Below are 14,262 nucleotides of genomic sequence, written 5' to 3' on the forward strand. Positions count from 1 at the left end.
GCACACGTGTCCCTTCTCCCCTGTGCACACATCTCCCCTCTCCCCTGAGCACACGTGTCCCCTCTCCCCTGCGCACCTCCCCCCCTCTCCCCTGCGCACACGCCCCTTCTGCAGCCACCAAACCTACAGCAGGTTGCTCCTCCCTTCTCCCTGGCGGGAAGCCTGCAGTCCCTCCCCGTGTTGGGACGTGCATTTCTGTGCACTCATCCCAGCACTTGGTCTCGTCGCCCTCACCTGGGAAACGGGGCTGACGTCGGCTCCCCCCTCACGGGGTCTGAGCAGCGGCTGCTGTGTGAATGTTCAGTGGTGCCCATTCCTGCCTCGTACTCCGAGGGCGAAGGAAATCACACTGCAGATTCACCTTCAACGTGGGCGGAGATGTATTTTTAAGAGACCATCCAGCACCGTTTTCCTGAATTCGGTTTTCTATTCCTTCGGTCGTAATGGGGACAGCACCAAGCCAACTTTCCCTCCGTGTCCCCGCTCCCTGTGCACCAGTCCCCAGCTTTCCAGCCTGTACAAAAGGGCACTGAGGCTGGGGTAGACGCGTCCTGGCCGCTCCTTGCACACTCTCGCGTGTGTGCGTCCTCTGTTACACCTGCTTCACAGAGGCACCTGTGTCCTGGGGACTCTGGGGACAGTGACCTGTTCTTGGCACCTACTGCGCAGCCATGCTCCTGCGTCCGAGAGCAAATGTGATATGGAAAGGGTCCTTTTTAACAGCTAAGTTCAAAGGCGATGCCTTCCCTCACAGCGTCTCCCCTGTGTCTCCTCACACGTTCAAGACACAGTGATGTTTACAGTAGTTCCCTGACTTCCCGGGTCACTTGTTTTTCAGAGCCCTGCATGTAGCCCTGAGGGCACACCGCCCTGGTCCCCTGCAGACACTCAGAAGCCCGCCAGGCTCCTCCCTTCCTGTCTCCCTCCTCCCGGATGCCCCTTCCTTCTGCGAATATCACGAATATCACCGCGCCCTGACTGGCCACCCGGCCGGCCGTGGCTCAAGCTTGTGGGACCCAGACCCAGCACCACCTCCCTCGGCGCCACGAAGCCTGGGGTCCACAGACCGGCCTCCCAGGACCCCTTTCTTGAGCCGACCCTTCGGTGCCCCAGCAGGGCAGTTCTGATGCCCCTGGTCTGAGCAGGAACACCAGCTCGTTGGGTGGAGTATTTATTTCTAGAGTTCTCTTCCTATGGCTTCCAGGCAGGAGATCACAGACAGGAGATCCAGGCAGGCGCCACAGGCAGCCCTGGATGCTACAGCAGAAAGTGACCAGGAGACCAAGAGGGGACTCCTTCCCCAGCTGAGCCTGCGTCCCCCAGGCTAGCCTCACCCTACTCCGACTTGCTTCCCAGGCGAGCCCCGCCCTCACGTGGTCCCCGCCCTCAGCGGGCCCCGCCCCCAGGCGAGCCCCGCCCCCAGGCCCGCTGCTCCTGAAGGTGCTCTGACACGAGGGATCGAGGATCGACATTTGGCTTAACTTCCCGTGGCACTTATGCCTTCAAACGTGCGTCCCACCCTTTGCTGAAGAAAACGTTCCGATTTTGCACACTGGCCGCAGGTTGTAGTGACGAGTATGCTCTCCAGATAACCTGGCCCTTCTTTCCTTGTGGGGTGCTCCTTGCTCCCACCTTGTGCAAACGTAAACAGCCCTGCTGTGGATTCCATTCTACCCGTAAGGCAGAATGTCACAACTGCCTGAGGTGCGGGGAGCGGCGGGATATCGGAACGGTTGGCGCCTGGGATTTGCCTGGACCCTGCATAATTTATCTGATGGTCTTTGAATCCTTGGCGTGTAGTTCAGGAAGATCATCGTGTAGCTGTCTGATAAACACTGAAGTTTCCTCATGGAGGGTCGAGTTGACTGATCACCGCAGAATTATCTTTCTTGTAGGCTTAATGAGTTAGAAGGTCAGGCGTTCCGGCGCCTTCCTGAGGTTCTGACACGCGCACATTTCTACAGGTTGTGCTTGGGAGGGGGAGGGCCATTTGTGAACCAATAATGGAAACGCCAGTTACTGTTGGCCATGACTCTGGTCCAGCCAGACTGTGCTCCGTGGCCTTCCCCATTCCCTACAAGAACGGACTACGGTTTCAGCGCCTAAAAGAGGAATCATTTTACGTGCTTTTAGTGAGTGAGAAGTTTTGTAAAAATGCTAAGTGGTTCACTTATGCCAATGGCCCCAGGCCTCTGGGCTCTGCACAGGGGAAGTGCTTGGGATGAAGATAAGGATGAAGATAAGTGTGTGTGGGGGGGGGGAGGAACGATGACACAGGGCCTGAACCCACGTGTCAAGCTGGGTCAAGGCGGAAGGAAGGACGACACAGGGGCTGAACCCACGTGTCAAGCCGGGTCAAAGGACAGTCAGGACTCCTGCATGAGGCAGCAAGTGCTGAGAGCCCCATGCACAAGCAGGTGGACTGAGCACAGACCGTGTTTCCACCAAGGGTCAGGACGTGGGAGGAAAGGCTGGGCAGGAACCAGGAGCGGGGATGTGGGAGGGGCGGGCTGGCTACCGGAGCCCCTCCCAGGAGGCGGGTCGTCGTGGAAGAAGGTTCTGGTTAGGAAGGGGAAGGGACCTCCCCAGTTACCCAGCTGCAGTTCCTTGATCTTGGACGTCCAACCCCCAGGATTCTGGGAGACACATTTCTGTTGTTATGGCCCCCAGTTTGCGGTATTTTGTTGTGGCAGCCGGAGCGGACTAAGCTGCCAGCTTTCTGGGGGTCTCACCAGCCTATATTGTCGATGAACAGACAAGGAAACTTTCCGCAAAATTAAGTGTTTAAAGACAGCCAACACAACTTTCGGGGCCCGTCCCACGCTGACACTGGGGACGTAGACCGGACCATGAAAACCACTGCCCTGATCTGGGGGTGTGTCGGCCGCTGCACAGGGCTCTGCTTCTCATTGCCCGAATCCGAATCCGGGAGGAGAACAATGGCTAGCGGCTTAGCGCGTAAGCTCTACAAGCAGGAAACAGGAGGCGGTGTCCCACCTTCAGAAGAAAGCCATTATGTAAGAGAGGCTGAATCGGGAACAGTTCTCTTAGACTCAGACACAGCCTCTCCGCGCACGGGCCTCGAGGACGACACTCGGTTTGGGAAGAGACAGGACAGGGACAGATTCATCCCCCGACACACAGGAGGGAGGGTCCCACGGTGGGGGCTTCCGCTCCAGGGTCTCCAGGGTCTCTTCTTACGAAAGAGCTGGGCTCTGAGCCCCCACCTCTGCCCCCAGGCACTTTTAATCAGAAGCAGGAGGGGAGGGACATTTGTCTACCCGAGCCAGACGCCGGTCTGGACGACAGCAGTGCACACAGTAGGCACCCACTGAAAGCAAGACAACCAGGATGGAATCCCGACTAGGTGTGTGGGGGGCACGCGGTCTAGGCAGAAGACTGGGAAGACCCCGGCATCCGCACATCCTCATCCTGCCTTAAACGAGGAGGACTGGGTCAGCGGAGCCCGGACATCCTGGGTCTTCGCCTCCGGCTGGCCAGCTGCCCGACACGGTCAGGTTTGTTGCTGACGGTTCTGAAGCGGCCGGGTATGTGACGGATGGGACGCAGGGGCGTCGTAAGCCCCGCCCTCCCCGCCCCCACTCGCTCCCCTCCTTGCGGACGTGGGCACGGCCCTTCCCGACAGCACGGACGGCGGGCCTTACCAGGACCATGTGGCCGGTGGAGATGTCCATGTGGGGCTGCACGGGCTCCTCCGACCAGGATGACGTGCTGCTCCGGGCGGAAGGGCTGGGCATGGGCCCGTCGCTGAACTGGGACGAGACACTGTTGATGCGGGTCGTGTGCGGGCCCTCCGGGCGCTCCGACGTGCGCGTGGCCATGCGCTGCCGGCACAGCTCCTGGGGGACGGTGAGGGCAGGTTAGTGTGGCCTCCCCCCCCCCGAGCCCTGCCCGGCCCGAGAGCCGAGGGGCACGGGGGGCTCTCCCCTGCAGCCATGCACACGCACACACAGATCACACACACGGATGCGCACACCCGTCCACACACGTACAGACACATAAATACTCAATACGCAGACATGTGCACAGACAGATACACACATATAGGTGTGTACGCATGCCCACAAGACACAGATACACACACAGATTCAGGCAAAAGGGCCACTGGACCGAGCCCTGTGGCGACACTGGGCCACCCGCAGAACCATGCCACGTGCAGGCTGAGCCAGGCATCTTTCTTTCCTCTTCAGAAGAGGGGTCACAGAGGCAGAGAAGGGTGTGCTCTCCGCTTGGTACCATGGTCAGGCATTGGGGGGAACCGCCTCTGTGTGGTTCTTCCCGTTTTTCCCCAAACGATGCCCAAACGGATAAGAGCCCCCACAGGAGATAATAAACGAAATCACATACGAAAAGGGAGGTACGCGGTTCATGGAAAAGGGTTTGCTTCCTTGACCAGACCCCCAAAGACAGAGTTTCCAGATCTGAAGGAAAATCTCGGTACGACGGCCAAACGGAGCTTCTGTCGGGCCACCGCAGGGTCCTCGCCGTCGCCACGCAAGGCGGACACGGCGCTCAGAGACGGGGGCGCCTGGTGGAGTCGCTCGCTAGCTGCTGGCTGTCATCGGACAGTCGGCCGGGACGCCCCCCACTTCTCGCTAGCAAAATAACCGTGCAAGGGCTCTGGCGTCATGATCTCACGAATTCCACCCTTTGCTCCCTGAAAATATCACTGTCACTTGAGCCATCAAAATAAAATGATATCGAGAGAAAGACTGTAAGGGAATCTGAGCCCAAGAGGGGAATTAAACACGCATTCATGGGACAAGACGCCAGAGAGCTGCAGGGCTCCCGCGTGCTCCTCCCTTCCCGGTGCTGGTGCCCAGCCGTCCCTACCAGCCCCACGCACCAGGGCAGTGGCCGATGCCCACAGAACGCTCACACGTTTTCCTGAACCTTCCACGTGGCTGCCATCTTCCTCAGTGTTAGAGAGCTTCAGAAGGCCGCCGCCACCGTAGAGAAGAGACCTCTCTGGGCGCAGCTCCCCGGGGGAGGCACGGCACACGGGCCTGGAGCTGGATGGCCGCACCGCTGGGACAGGTGCGCTGAGGGGAGCCCCACGGGCCACACCGCACGAGCCCTCTGCCCGCCAGGGCCGTGGGTCTCGGGGAGCAGGGCTGTGGGGGTCCCGAGGAGCGGGGGTAACGTCAGGCACGAGGCCACCGTGAGGACGGCAGAAGGATGGCAGGGGAGCCACTGTGCATCCCCTGCGTCTGCCCACACATGGTTTTTACACAATGAGTCTGTTTAAAAACCCAGCCAGATTTTCTCACAATCTTGAAAACAAACAAACAAGCCCCAGACACAACGGGTTATTTTAATAAGGTAGATGGTGTCAGTAACCCCTTCTTTCCCGTGGATGAAGTTCACCTGCCAGAATAAGCAGTACGTCCCACCGAACCTCAAGGCCACGCCACCGTAGGCCAGGAGAGCGCCAAACATTCCTCCAGGAAGGAGCGCCTCTGGGGAGGAAGGTTCGCGATGGCTGCGATTTGGTCACTAAGAAACAAACGTCACAGCAGCTAGGTGACCCCCCAGGACTGTGCGGGGATCGGGGACGACCACTCTCTCTCTCTCTGCTCGAGGGAGACCGCGCAATCACGGGCGGACGGGCACATCACGCAAGGTCTCCAGCTCGAGTGTTTCCACTTTAAAAACGGAAGTACTCATCTTGTTACCGTGAGAGGCCCGTGCGGCGGCCGCCGGAGAAAGTCTTTGGTCATTCCTCAGCAGGTGACGCAGATGTCAGTGCCACACAAACGAACAGTCCCAAGGGCCCAGCGAGTTCAAAGATATTTCTAAAGAAACCGCAGAATTTTAGAGTCGGAAGAGGCAGCAGATCGCCGGTGAGACCTCCTCTCTTGGCAGGCGACTCAGCGGCTGGCTGGAGGCTCCGGGGGGCCGCTGGGGGCTGCGACCTGGGCCCAGCTCGCTGCAGCGCTACTCAGTGCTGGCGCTCCTTGTAGGTCTTTCTTGAAAACAACGCAATTCTCACAGGCAGAGGGAAGGCTCCAAGAAGAGGTGGTCCCAGCCTGCATCCCAGGGCAGTGCACATCTGCCCTCCGGGCACCTTGGTTGGACAGTGGTCACCCCAAGAGCGAGGGAGCGGCTCTGGCTGGACCTGGGGGGGCACCACCTGGGGGGCCCACTGCCGGGTTGGCGGGGGAGTGCCGGGGGCCCAGGCTGCTCCCATCACATTCTGTAGATACAGGTAAAGACACAGGCCACCTGCTCAGATGGGACTTTGATTTTGAACTGACCGCTGTCCAGTTTCTGTATGATGAACCGAGCCAGCCGCTAAGACCACGCGCCTCTGAGGGGAGGGGAGGGGAGGGGAGGGGAGGGGAGGGGTGAGGAGGGGAGGGGAGGGTCACGTCGGAAGTGGGTTCTTGGGTTTGAAGCCACCGCACACCCGAGGGCCTTGAGGCCTCCACTCCGTGGGGGCCCGTCTGACCCTGACCTGGGAGGACGGGCGGCCGCAGGCAGCTGTGCTCCCCTTGCGCCCCCAGCCAGGGTGGGACAGACACCAGGAGAGTTCGCCCTTGGGACGCAAACAGCCGGGTGTTCGGCGCTGTCTCGGGAGGGATTCCACCTGGAATCCAGGGCCCAGGAAACAGCTTCTCCAGAGGAATGGAGACCCGGGCTGTAACGTGTGTTGACCTGTGATTCTTCCCCTCGGGCTCCAAGAAATCGCTCCCCTGTTCACAGCACCTGAGCGACAATGCCTGCTTCCCGTCCTCGTCTCAGCGCTCACTGGCTGTGTGACCTCAGGCAAACCGCCTAGCCTCCCCGTGTCCCAGTTTCCTCACCTGTGAAACCAACCTCATGGTTCTTGTGGGGACTCAACAAGGTCTCATGCTCAGAACCAGCCTTCGGCACGGCCTGGCACATTATTAGCTATTAGTATTTATTCAGCATCTGGCGGTCCACACGTACCGTTCCTAGATGCCGGGAATGACCGTTGAGGACGACCAGCCGGGCCCTGACCTCCCCGTGCCCATGGTCCGGCCCAGAGCCGTTGGGTGTTTTGGGGAACGGGAGCTGCCGGGCAGGGGCCTCCCTGGTGAGATGCTCCAGATCTGAGGGCACCTTTCGCCGGGCCTTGTGAGGGAAAGCGCAGGCCCAGAGGGGCTAACGCTTCTAAGCGGACAGAGCTCCCGGCAGGACAGAGGGGAAAACTCGGAAAGATGGCCCCGGCCCGAAGCTCGCCAGCGGCGTTCTGCAGGTACGCGCGTCTCGAACCTTCAACGTGCCTGCCGCCACCGGCGTTCTGCCTCGGAAGCAAGCGATGCAAGGCTGGGCGGTCTGTGCGGGCAGAAACGCCAGTCAGAGGCCGAGGCCCCGAGGGAAGCCACCATTCACGTGCGGCCACCTTTACCTCTCGTCACACCGCCCCGCAAGCCCATGGTTGCTGAGACGCGGGCGTCGTGACTGAGGTTCTCACGGGACCCACCCAGGGGCCGGCTGTTCCAGATGCATCCCCGGGGTTTGCATGGTGGCTTCTGCCGGGCTGGGGTCCGAGCTCTGCCCTGGGAAGGAAGCAGCCGCCAGGGGTCGACGCTCCCTGTGCCACTCCTGTGACCTTGGCAAACCGCGAACCTTCTCCCGCCGCATCTTCCTACCGTGAGACCCGGGAAAGCACCACATGCTGGCCCCCTCCCCCGCCCCCGTCACGGGGCTGCCGCGTGTGCGTCACGGTAACAGAGGGTGGGCACACACCCGGCGAGGGCCCCGGGACAGCGAGCCGCACGTAGTCCGTAGACTGCGAGGGGCGAGCCCCAGCCTCTGGCGCCCCCCGCGGTGCCCATCTGTTTGAACCGTTGGGTCGGATGGACACGCCCACCAGGAGGGGACACAGGCCAGGCTGTTCCGGAACCCCGACTGTGAGCCCCCACAGGTGCAAACCGTGTCCCCCTCTCCCCCTGCTGCCAGGTCAGCTCCACGCGGTCCCAGGAAGCTCCGGACGCCCCCAGGGAGGCTTCTCTGCCCACGGGAGAACTCTCTGGGGGACTCACCGTGTGCCCTTCTAATTAGTGCTGTAGGTTGATTATGGCTTGAAAATTAATAATAGAAATGCTGTATTCTGACCAGACTCTACTCTTACCTTATTTTATAATATTTTTATTTTTTCAAGCTTTATTTTTGAGAGAGAGAGAGAGAGAGAGAGAGAAAGGGTGGAGGAGAGGCAGAGAGAGAGGGAGAGCGAGAATCCCAAGCAGGCTCTGCGCTGTCAGCACGGAGCCTGATGCGGGGCTCGATCCCACGAACCGGGAGATCGTGACCTGAGCCGAGATCGAGTCGGACGCTCAACTGACTAAGTCACCCAGGAGCCCCTCCTTACTGTTACTTTAAAACCAAAATTTCCTAAGGACAATTGAGCTTCTCTTTAAGAGACAAGATGCGGACTGTGACCTGACTCACGTGATGTGGCCGGGGCCAGGCCCAGGAGCCCACGCGGTGCAGACAGCAAGCTCTCAGCACAGCCGTCTGGCCCCCACGCCCTCCCCAGACTGGCCTCTGGGTGACGCTGTTCATCTGAAAGTCTCCTCTACACCAAAAAGGGTGATCCAGGTGACACGGAGGCCCGTGGAGGCGTGAGCCCCCGACCCCTTAGGCAGCGATCCAGCCGTGGGCACGGGGGGTGGGGCGGGGGCACAAGCCTTCATTTAAAATGTACTGTGAGGTTTACCGCACTAGTTTCCGCCACACGGAGCCGGGTCAGACCACAGCACTTCCCGGCTGTTAGCGGCCTCCGTTTACTCTCAGACTCACGTGGGGCCCGCGTAGGACGAACAGACACTCAGACAAACACCAGTCACAGGAACACTCCGTGAGTACCGTTCTGCTGAGGGTAAAATACAGGCCTGGGGCTGTCTGTGGGGGGCACCGTCCGCACGCAGGGTGCCAACGACGCCCAGGGCAGGCTGCAGGCGCGCTCCGGGAGCAGCCGGGGGCCCGGCCCGATGTGGCTCTGATTTCTCTCATTTACGACCTGGCAAGTTCCCCGGGTCAGGCTGCAGATGCCACAAAAGGGAAGTGGGCGCAGACGCAGGCTCGTGGACGACGTTGGCGACAGCGCAAACTCCGCGATGTCACGATACCTTCGCCCTCCGGAACGCGGCACCCACTCGGGGACCCGGGCATTCCTGCGCCCAGCACGGCCCTGCCCTGAGCACAGGAGGTGTTTCTCCCAAACGCGTCTTCGCTGGAAAAGGTTGTGCCTCACCTTCCAGACCCTTCGTCAGAAAGTAAAACCCTCACGATGTTTAAGATCCAGACCAACTCCACTTCGGGTTTTAAACTGCCACTTTAATGAACATGATCCTGGGTGTTCATCTCGACCACCGTGAGTTTATAAGACAATTACAGTCTTCCTGGAGGAGTTCATGTGATTCGGCGGCCAAGAGGCAGTGAATTATGAAGGAAAAAGAAGGGCAGGTCTAATCAAATGAATCTCTTGGTCACAGACCCACACGTGGGGCCACCCAGCAGGTCATCACGTGACTCCCTCCAGACGGCTCCTTACTCGGCCGTCCTCAGCCCGCTCACACCGCCCAGCGCCGTGTGCCCGAGACCCGGGCCTGCCCAGTGCTGAGTCCTCTGCACGCGTGGTGTGCACCCTCTCGACCCAGACAGCTCCCTGAAGGTCCACGGATCACCCCCGGGAGCTTCACCAAGTCTGTTTTCTTTTCTCATCCGATGCCTACTTTTTAGCAGACAAGAAAACGCCAATGCCAGCGTGAGTTAAAGACTGGTCTTCCAGGGAGCAAAGGGGGAAGTCACTCATTCGGGACCGCGATGTTCCTCATTTTCAGGACATCCACCTCTGGAGAGGGGTCCTTCCGGAGAGATCTACTCAGTCGGCATATCTGCCCTGTACCTTCTTAGCGGTCTGCCCTCCGAACCTAGGTGTGCGGAAGGTTCTCAGGGAAAACAGAGGTAAACCAGTTCACCTTCCTGAGGGGAAGGAGGCACACGGTAGCAAGAAGACAACAGACATGGCTTCGCAGGTGATCTCCACAGCAGTCACTGTAGATGGTCAGTGAGCCTCTGCCCTTGGGAAGCATGTATCCTAGACCACTAGTGTCGCAGGGGAAGTCCCAGTTCCCCCTGCTGCAGGGGAAGCGCAGGGCAGCGATCTGCCCTGTCGCTGATGGGCAGAAAGACAAACCCATCGGCGCTGGAGAACACGGGCCCGGGGCGAGCGAACCCCAGTGTGCGGTCGCAACCGGGGGCCGACGGCAAGGTCCACGGGCCCGGATCACTGCAGCCTGAATCTGGGGTAACGACAGGGCAGCACAGAGCTGGCAGGGCTGACGGAGGGAGCACGCGGACGAGGCACTGGCACGGACCGGACGCGGGGCCACACGGCTCCCCGCAGAGGCCCCTTCTCGTGGGAGCAGAGGAGATCAGGACACCAGGTCAGGCCCCAACGCCGCCCCGGCTGGACCACGGCACCACGGGCCACGTGGAACCCAGTGTGACGACCGACCACGGTCTTTGGCAAGGGGCACCTTTGCCGGAGCAACCAGAGTAACGCGACTCCTAAAAAAGAAGAGTGTCTCAGTCCCCTGAATTTAAGCGCTCGATCCCAGAGTCAACACGAGAAGCCTGTGCCACACTGTTTAAAATATCCGAAAGGTTCCTGGTTTGTCAGGAAAGGCAGAACACGAGTGCCCGCAACCCCGTGCTCACAAACTCTTCAGATTCAAAACCTCGGCGTCTGTGGCGTGGGGCTGTCCCCAGCGTGTCCTGAGCCCACAGACACAGTGTCGTGGGGTGGTCCCGCCACCCCTGGACCCCTCGAGCAGAGTCAGCATGGGGTTTGCTCAAGCCCAGAGAGCTCTACGTGTCAGCGTGGATCCTTGGGGTGCAGGGTGCCGGCTGAGGAGTCCCTGGGGTGCAGGGTGCGGGCTGAGGAACAGGCCTACACGGCGCGGGCTGACCCCGCGGCCATCACCTCCTGGAAGCGGCCTGCGTGCCGCTGCCCTTGCAGCTGAGGCCCTGGGCTACCTCTGTAGAGCCTCAAACTATTTTATACGTCTTTGTAACGCAATTTGCAAGATAAGTTGAATAGGATTCTGGGGGCAGAAATCCATCCATACACATAATAATGCAAATGTCTCACTTCTCAAATCTTCATCTGATGGGGGAAAATTGCAGAGTGGGAATCACTCCGAGAGAAAGGACCTGTCATTCCCAAATTCCGCCGAAAGAAAGACCAAGACGACAAAGGCTTAAGAAAAACCTCTTTGTACCTTTCAAGGAACAATGGGAACAAAGCCTGAGTGTGTACACAGAGGACGGCTGGAGTCTTAGGGGTATTTGGAGAGCGTAATTTGTGGTAACAGGGCAGAACCGAGGAGGGGCGCACAAAGCCGCCGGGAAGGAGGGGCGTTCATTAGGGTGGGCCGCGGAGGGAGAGAGGCCAATTACCCCGGCCTGGATAAAACACTGAGAGAGCACGCTGAAAAGGGACCGGCCTCTCTGGGGAGGCACCCGATCTCCAGCTCGGAGGGCACCGCAGACCCGACAAACAGCAAAAACAAGGCGCACAAAGCACCCCCAAGGCGGCCTCGCGGGGACGGCGGCGGCGGGGGGGGCGGGGGACGGGCCGGCTGCGAGCGGCCAGTTTCACTGGAAGGCTGCAGAGCCCGAGGGACAGGGAGGTCTTTATCGCAGACCCTCCGATCTGGAAGCAAAGCCAGGGAGAACCCGGGAGGGCAGGACGCACGGAGACAGGCCCCCCGCCTGCCGGGGGAGAAAGGGAGGTTTTTGTTTCATTTTTCATTTTGCTCTTTTTCTCCCCCAAATGAAGCACGTATGACTTTTGTAACGAGAAAAGCCAGAACAAGGTGTGTTTTAAAATACGTCCAATTCTCCACTCGATACGACGAAGCTAAGTGAAACGTTTAGAAAGTACGAGTGGGGAAGAGCATGGGAGGCAACATCCCAGGTTGTCAATGCGGCTGTAATGCGTCACTAAGGAAAAACAGCACGTAAAGCAAGACCACGTCTCGTGGAATCACCTCCGTCATGGGCTGCTGTTTCATCATAAGGCCGGATGTGACCTAGGAGGAGCTGCCTAGGCCTACATTCTGGGCCAGCCAGGCCGCCCGCAGACACGGCAACTCCGGACCTGGTTTGTGAGAGCTGTTTTACATAAATGTTCTCGCCATAAATGGCGTATCTGATTAGCACTGCGGGGGAGAGAGACACGGGCACCGTGCTCCCCCCGACATCCCGGGGCCCCCTGAGCCCCCTTGCAGCTGCGGGGGGACCGAGGGCCACGGCCGTCTCTGGGTGAGAACCGGAACCCCCCTCCCCGCCCCCCCTCCGCGGAGTCAGAGCCAAGGCACATACCCCGTGGCCCTGTCCCTCGTCTCGGCCAGAGCCACACCGGTTCCCTGGATGGAGTGCCCGGTCCCCAGCCCAGTCCACGTTACCTGGTGTGTGACACGTGGCTTGTCTTGGGGCACGGCCCTGCCCCCTCCGGTGGACTGCTCGGGGATTTCGACCGGGGCGGGGGGCATCACGCACACAGCCCGTCACACCCCACGGGAGGGACGTTTCTCCAGGGCAGACCCTAGGTCGGGCTCCAGGGCTTCTGCAGGGCATCACTGACCCCGACCTCTAACTGGAGATCGGGGACCCCGTCCCCCAACCCCCACCCTGACGCTCATCCTGACCTCTGACCGGGCATCTGGGACCCCGTGCCCCAACCCCCACCGCTGACGCTCACCCTGACCTCTGACCGGGCATCTGGGACCCCGTCCCCCACCCCTACCGCCTTCGCCCGAATAACCACGTGGGCTGCAGACCATGGCCCTCTGGCTGGACGTGCAGCTGTGTTACTTTCGGTGCCATTTTCCACAACAGTCGTAACCTAACCCAAACAGCTCCCTGGTACGCAGCGTTTACCAAGGAAAACTGAGTGATTTTGCCCCATTTTGCAAGATGTTTTCTCGAAATAAAACTTAAAGATACAGACACATTTTAACTCACAGGAGCGAAAATACGCTTCGACACGCTTCTGAATCCAGAAGGGTCTTGCAGGAGTCTGATGCAGGAAGGAAAACGGCCGCTTCCCTCGGCCGTCCGCCCCCAGCCCCAGGGCGGCGGCGGCGATAACCCCTCCCCTGCTCCTCGAGGCGCACGGCACACCCCACACGTGGGCTCTGAGCAGCGGTGCCCCGTGCTGCTCTCCCCCTGGGTGTCGAGCACAGGCGGGGAGGCCGCAGCAAACGCTCGCCCACTGGGGCGCCCCGTCGGTGTCCGCTGCCCTGGGCCGCCCAGGAGCCGGAACTGGGTGCTGCTGCAGGAAGGGGGAGGCTGTGTGCTGGCCCTTGGAAGGCCCCAGAGAGAGCCCAAGAGCCTCATCCAGTTGGGGGACTCCTCCGGTCTCAGAAGCCGCAGGTGGCATGCAGACAGGTGCGGCCCCACACGCTCAACTTCGTCCAGACGTACGTGATGTGCCCAGATCCAAGCAGGCCGCACCCCCCTTCTCAGGGGCTGCCCCTCCAAGGCACTCTCTCCCCTCGCTCGGCTCTTGATAAACATCAGACTGAAGTCAGGGAAGAGCCACGAAGATAAAAACAGAGGAAGGAAACACATCATTTCAATAAACGTCCCTGTACAGCCCAGTTAACCACGGTTCGCGCCGTGGCCGGGGGCTGGAACCCGGGACGTGGGAGACGGCCTGTCTGACGTGCGGTTCCCACACAACTGGCCGCCACTGCAGCCCGGAACAGCCCGCCAGGCCGCATCTGCATGGCAGATCAAAGGGCAGACACGAGCCCCAAACTTGTTGGGCCCCTGGAGCCCGTAACCCTCCCGCCACTAAGTTTCACGGGTTCCCACGAGGCCAGCGACGGCTCCGGAGCTCACAGGTTCCGCCCGACCTCCGTGCGCAGAGCCAGTCTCCAGCGCCCTGAACACACGCTTCAAATGCAGACGATCTAGGGGCGCCTGGGTGGCTCAGTCGGTTAAGCGTCCGACTTCGGCTCAGGTCATGATCTCGAAGTTTGTGAGTTCGAGCCCCGCGTCGGGCTCTGTGCTGACAGTTCGGAGCCTGGAGCCTGTTTCGGATTCCGTGTCTCCCTCTCTCTGACCCTCCCCTGCTCATGCTTTGTCTCCCTCTGTCTCAAAAATAAATAAACGTTAAAAAAAAAAATTCAAATGCAGACCATCTGAATTCTCCAAGTCCGTCAAAAACTAAACCCCAGGCCTCTTCGGAGTGGCCTG

General features: G+C 60.1%; 1 protein-coding gene across 4 annotated transcripts in view; it reads right to left on the minus strand.

Annotated features, from left to right (window-relative positions):
* The window catches only part of PTPRN2 (protein tyrosine phosphatase receptor type N2), an 814,681-nt gene that overhangs the window by 78,092 nt on the left and 722,327 nt on the right, over positions 1-14,262 (minus strand). For all 4 annotated transcript variants that reach the window (XM_053898672.1, XM_053898673.1, XM_053898671.1 and 1 more), the window contains one exon: positions 3,666-3,860. In XM_053898672.1, the coding sequence (XP_053754647.1) occupies positions 3,666-3,860 (195 nt within the window). The remainder of the gene's footprint in view (positions 1-3,665; positions 3,861-14,262) is intronic.

This window comes from Panthera pardus, unplaced genomic scaffold, assembly GCF_024362965.1.
Source record: "Panthera pardus isolate Hobbes unplaced genomic scaffold, ASM2436296v1 HiC_scaffold_9, whole genome shotgun sequence".
Lineage (NCBI taxonomy): Eukaryota > Metazoa > Chordata > Mammalia > Carnivora > Felidae > Panthera > Panthera pardus.